Source organism: Oncorhynchus mykiss, chromosome 23, assembly GCF_057628025.1.
Source record: "Oncorhynchus mykiss isolate SJ-2025 chromosome 23, ASM5762802v1, whole genome shotgun sequence".
Lineage (NCBI taxonomy): Eukaryota > Metazoa > Chordata > Actinopteri > Salmoniformes > Salmonidae > Oncorhynchus > Oncorhynchus mykiss.
In genome coordinates, this window is record NC_143044.1 from 60,290,001 (window position 1) to 60,296,495 (window position 6,495).

The 6,495-nt window shown below is 46.0% G+C and overlaps 1 protein-coding gene across 1 annotated transcript in view; it reads left to right on the plus strand.

Moving 5' to 3' along the window:
• The window catches only part of LOC110510837 (disintegrin and metalloproteinase domain-containing protein 12), a 226,301-nt gene extending 220,150 nt beyond the window's left edge, over positions 1-6,151 (plus strand). The window contains exons 22-23 of the mRNA XM_090217802.1: positions 3,958-4,400; positions 4,659-6,151. Coding sequence (XP_090073928.1) covers positions 3,958-4,400; positions 4,659-4,728 — 513 coding nt within the window. The 3' untranslated portion in view covers positions 4,729-6,151. The remainder of the gene's footprint in view (positions 1-3,957; positions 4,401-4,658) is intronic.
• Positions 6,152-6,495: the final 344 nt, after the last annotated feature.

Genomic DNA, 6,495 nt, shown 5'->3' on the forward strand with positions numbered 1-6,495 from the left:
GTGTTGAGGAGGCAGAGGGCGTTTATTGATTTATAGTCTGGAACGAGCTCGGCGTAAATAGACGTGGTAAATTGAGTTGAGCCATATCAAACTAATGTTGGATAAAGCTGTCAGAACGGCCCACTTTACTGCAGTAGAATGTTGTGTCCGGCGTTCCGAGTTCCGGCGATGAAATTCCAGTTCTAGAATGTCCACGGGTCTAAACTGGAACACTTGGTTTCCGCAACAAATCAGAACGTGTGTTCAGTTCTGGCTAACTCACTGGACTATACCATATCTCACTGCATAAGAGACAGGCTTAGACAGGCCTTCCCTTTCAACTGTTGCTTTTCCAGAAAATCCAATGGTTTCGAGCATTAATAAGCAAGGCCTGTAGTCGTGGTCTAACTGCCAGTCCGATCCAACCCCCATCCTGTAGCAGTAACAGATGTTTGGTCCCAGCTCCAGACCTAGGAGCTCCAGGGAGGCTGACCAGGCTGCTGACTCTTCCCACGAAGAGCCTCTCAGCTGGGGGCAGCTTAGCCAGGGCTATGGGGTGTCTATGGGGGTCTTCTGGTATTCAGTAAAGACGCTGTCTGTGTCCATCCTAGTGGATAACTGCCGTTTTGCTGTTAAAAAGACCCTTATTGTGAAAAGCCTCATTTGAGCCCGTTTTGCTGTTAAAAAGACCCTTATTGTGAAAAGCCTCATTTGAACCCGTTTTGCTGTTAAAAAGACCCTCATTGTGAAAAGCCTCATTTGAGCCCGTTTTGCTGTTAAAAAGACCCTTATTGTGAAAAGCCTCATTTGAACCCGTTTTGCTGTTAAAAAGACCCTCATTGTGAAAAGCCTCATTTGAGCCAATTTTGCCCACTAGGGTCTAACTCAGGAACAAGATGAATGGTAAGAGCGCTGTACAGTTACCACTGCATTCACAGTCGCAGGTTTATGTCTGGATTCCATCAGACGTGCACTTTCCTTCTGGCCTGGATTCAATTTGTCTTCCCCATTTGACACTGTAGCCTGTATTTTGGATCGTACTCAAATCGTCCGTCCGTGCGTGACAATACCGGCTGCAAATATTTTCAGATTAGTAGTTGTTCAACAGTAACCTTCACAGAACCTTCAGTAGCCTTCACAGAATCTTCAGTAGCCTTCACAGAACCTTCAGTAGCCTTCACAGAATCTTCAGTAGCCTTCACAGAACCTTCAGAGGCCTTCACAGAATCTTCAGTAGCCTTCACAGAACCTTCAGTAACCTTCACAGACCCTTCAGTAGCCTTCACAGAACCTTCAGTAGCCTTCACAGAACCTTCAGTAGCCTTCACAGAACCTTCAGTTAGCCTTCACAGAACCTTCAGTAGCCTTCACAGAACCTTCAGTAGCCTTCACAGAACCTTCAGTAGGCCTCATAGAGAAAGAACCTTTGTAATGTGCCAGTTTCCCCTCGTCCCACAGCTCTTGGCAATAGTGGAACCGAAGGGGAAACATAACCACTTTACGATCACTTGACGGATGGCAGCGTAACGAAAGCCCTCAAAGCGTCACTAAAGTTTTCAGGGGTATAGAAACCTCTCAAAAACAAAAACAAAAACGTGTGAAACTTGTGATATTCCCGATGAGGCAGAGCGACCGCCCCGCTGTAAACCAGCCAACGTCACTCAAGGGCTTTTGCCATTACTGAGCAGAAACCGAGTCGAGACAAACCCAGCTGTACTGAACTTGGCCTGGCGACACATCCACTATAGCCCTCCAACTCAACTATGGACCGCCAAGACAGTTCCACTGCGGGGTTTTTTTCTCCATTGTTCCCCTCTGATCAGGGACTGATTTAGACCTGAGACACCAGGTGGGTGATATTAATGATCAGGGCCTGATTTAGACCTGGGACACCAGGTGGGGTGATATTAATGATCAGGGCCTGATTTAGACCTGGGACACCAGATGGGGTGATATTAATGATCAGGGCCTGATTTAGACCTGAGACACCAGGTGGGTGATATTAATGATCAGGGCCTGATTTAGACCTGGGACACCAGGTGGGGTGATATTAATGATCAGGGCCTGATTTAGACCTGAGACACCAGGTGGGTGATATTAATGATCAGGGCCTGATTTAGACCTGGGACACCAGGTGGGGTGATATTAATGATCAGGGCCTGATTTAGACCTGGGACACCAGGTGGGGTGATATTAATGATCAGGGCCAAGATTTAGACCTGGGACACCAGATGGGTGATGTTAATGTTCAGGGCCTGATTAAGAACCTGGGACACCAGATGGGTGATGTTAATGATCATGGCCTGATTTAGACCAGGGACACCAGGTGGGTGATTCCCCTCTAATCAGGGACTGATTTAGACCTGGGACACCAGGTGGGTGATTCCCCTCTAATCAGGGCCTGATTTAGACCTGGGACACCAGGTGGGGTGATATTAATGGTCAGGGCCTGATTTAGACCTGGGACACCAGGTGGGTGATATTAATGACCAGGTAGAACAGACAACAAGCAGGGTCCAGACCTCGTAGGGTCAGAGTTGAATACCACTGCATTAGAGTAAGGAGTCTGTGTTTTGCGCAATCATGTAACAAAGCAAGATGCTATCCTGTATTTTAAGCCTTAAACAGACATTAGAATTAGATTAAAATGGAAGTATTGTCTGAGGATGGTGCTGAACCATCTCACATGAAAAGAGAAGGCGACAGTTTGAGGAAAAAGCTTTCAATTAAGGTTCCAATCCAGGTCATGTGACATGATTGAGCAAAGAACAATTATAGTTGCTGGAACAGTATGGTACTGTATGGTATGATACTATATGGTGTGGTACTATATGGTACTATATGGTACTGTATGGTACTGTATGGTACTGTATGGTACTGTATGGCATGATACTATATGGTATGATACTGTATGGTACTGTGTGGTACTGTATGGTATGATACTATATGGTATGGTACTGTCTGCTATAGTACTGTATGGTACTGTATGCTATAGTACTGTATGGTATGATACTATATGGTACTGTATGGTACTGTATGGAGTATCTAAACACTCTTTCCTTCTTAGAGAAACGATGTGTCTGTGTGTGTGTGTGTGTGTGTGTGTGTGTGTTCTTTATTCTGTCTGTCTGTCTGTCTGTCTGTCTGTCTGTCTGTCTGTCTGTGTGTATGTCTGAGTTTGTGTGTGAATGTGGAACATCTGTACAGTAGGTGAGTGTGCGTGTTCTTTATTTCTGTCTGTCTGTCTGTCTGTCTGTCTGTCTGTCTGTCTGTCTGTCTGTCTGTCTGTCTGTCTGTCTGTCTGTCTGTCTGTGTGTATGTCTGAGTGTGTGTGTGAATGTGGAACATCTGTACAGTAGGTAACAGCCAGACAGTTAATCATGATGTCATCCTTCTCCAGTAGATTAGTAACACATGACGGATCTTCATCACATGCTGCCTGATTCTTCAATGGCCCTATTCCCTTTATAGTGCACTACTTTAGACCAGGACCTATAGGGTAGTAGTGCACTACTTTAGACCAGGACCTATAGGGTAGTAGTGCACTACTTTTGACCAGGGCCCTATAGGGAATCAGGTACCATTTTGGACACATATATTATATATACTGTCTGTCTGGGGAGGGAGGGAGGGAGGGAGAGAGGGAGGGAGGGCTGGCTGCCATGGTGACCAAGGAATGGTGTCGATGAGGTAATACAGGCAGACAGAGCTCAGATGAGACCCGGGGTACAATTAGGTGGCTTTGATCGCCCCCTGGTGGTGTGTGTGGGTCAACGTTATCATCTGAGTCGACTGATTCCATCCGTTTTCAGTTCAGACTAAGCTTTGAATTAATCAGCATGGCTCATTTTGGACTTAATACTGCTTTACACATGTTCCAAATTGGGACAATAAAGAGTTGGTTTGATTTGATTGATAGACTGATTCCTTCATTCATTGATTGTTTTGATTGATTGTCGGTGTGTCTGTCTTTAATAGGATTTGGAGATGCCAAGCCCACCCCAGAAACCCCTACCTGCCGATCCCCTGGGCAGGAATACCCAGAAGCCTCTACCTGCCGATCCCCTGGGCAGGAATACCCAGAAGCCTTTACCTGCCGATCCCCTGGGCAGGAATACCCAGAAGCCTCTACCTGCCGATCCCCTGGGCAGGAATACCCAGAAGCCTCTACCTGCCGATCCCCTGGGCAGGAATACCCAGAAGCCTCTACCTGCCGACCACCTGGGCAGGAATACCCAGAAGCCTTTACCTGCCTACCCCCTGGGCAGGAATTCCCAGAAGCCTTTGCCTGCTAACCCTAACCCTAACTCCCCCGGAAGGAGTGGTCATCTGATTCGTAGTCCCATTGCTGTCGGTGTCCCCATCCCTGTACCTGTCCCCGGTGTCCCCAGGCCGCTGAGACCTGTTCCACACCACAACAGGTGCGTCCCAGATACTTTGGACAACACCCAGCATTAGATCAATCAACTTATAGTCTCGCTTGACAGACTGTTACTGGCTGGCCAAGGAAGATTTTGGCCAAGGAGGATTTTGTTCAGCGTTCTGAGATGAATCAATTTATCCAGTCATGCCAAGAATAAGTTTTCTAACCATTCACTTGTGAATTTCTGGACATGACACTTAACATGCACTTTTAACATCTATCTCCTTTTCCCTCCCTCCCCCCCCCCCCCCCCTAGATCTGTTCCTAAGCAACCCCCAACACTACCTAAGCCTCGTATGATCGTCCACGCCAAGTTCAGCAGCTGAGAGCAGCTGGACTAAACTTGAAGGGGAATTAAAGGACGTTCTTTCCGCGAGACGACAAAGACATTTCACTTGCACTATGAAACTCTGAAAACCTTAATGATGTGGTGTCTCTGAGTTTTTGAATAACGGGGACGGAGCGTTGGGCGGGTGGCGTGTCAGCGAGTCAGCCCCGCCCCCCCCCCCCCCCCCAGTTGGTGCTCTGATGTCAGAGAGGTGCTATAGGTCTGAGCTCAGGTACACGTATGTAAAGTATTTATGTTTTGTGTATTTATTCATTAGTTACCACACCGTGCACTGTGCCAGACACTTGGGATTTCATCTGTAGTCTTTGTTTATTTTTTTTTATATATTTTTTTTCTACTGTTAGCCATTTGATTTCAATCATGGGGATATTTGAACCTGTTTTGATGGACAGGAAGCAAGGGGAAAGGTCCAACTTAACAAAGCCTGTCTCTGGAGATCTGGGAAGTTGTAAAGACCCCAATGACCTGGATTCAGAACAAAGGGAAAGACATCTACTGCACTTGGGTTGACGGACTTGTGTATGACGCCACCTGTTGTAAGACAACGGCATCACTGGTAAATCCTGTCGTGGGTCTTCCTCCGTACAGTATACAGCCAGCTGTTTCTCCCTCTGTGACCGTACTGTGTATACACTGATGCTGAGAGACTGAGCCCTGAGGAACACCAATAACAACCTTACACCAACCTTACAACAACCATACACCAACCTTACACCAACCATACACCAACTATACACCAACCATACACCAACCTTACACCAACCATACACCAACCATACACCAACCATACACCAACCATACACTAACCATACACCAACCTTACACCAACCTTACAACAACCTTACACCAACCTTACACCAACCATACACCAACTATACACCAACCATACACCAACTTATCACCAACCTTACACCAACTTATCACCAACCATACATCAACTATACACGAACCTTACACCAATCTTTCACCAACCATACACCAACCTTACACCAACCATAAACCAACCATACACCAACCTTACACCAACTTATCACCAACCATACATCAACTATACACCAACTATACACCAACCATACACAAACCTTACACCAACCTTACACCAACCTTACACCAACCTTACACCAACCTTACACCAACCATACACCAATCTTTCAACGACTACAGTGCCTTACAAAAGTGTTCATCCCCTTTGGTGTTCATCCCCCTTGCTGTTCATCCCCTTGGTGTTCATCCCCCTTGGTGTTCATCCCCCTTGGTGTTCATCCCCCTTGGTGTTTTTCCTATTGTGTTGCATTACAACCTGTAATTTAAATAGATTTTTATTTGGATTTCATGTAATGGACATACACAAAATAGTCCAAATTTGTGAAGTGAAATTATAAAAAACGAAAAACGAAAAAGTGGTGTGTGCATATATGTATTCACCCCCTTTGCTATGAAGCCTCTAAATAAGATCTGGTGCAACCAATTACCTTCATAATTAGTTAAATAGTGCACACCTGTGTGCAATCTAAGTGTCACATGATCTGTCACATGATCACAGTATATATACACCTGTCCTTAAAGGCCCCCAGAGTCTGCAACACCACTAAGCAAGGGGCACCACCAAGCAAGCGGCACCATGAAGACCAAGGCAGTCTCCAAACTGGTCAGGGACAAAGGTGTGGAGAAGTACAGGTCAGGGTTGGGTTATAAAATAATATCAGAGACTTTGAACATCCTACGGAGCACCATTAAATCCATT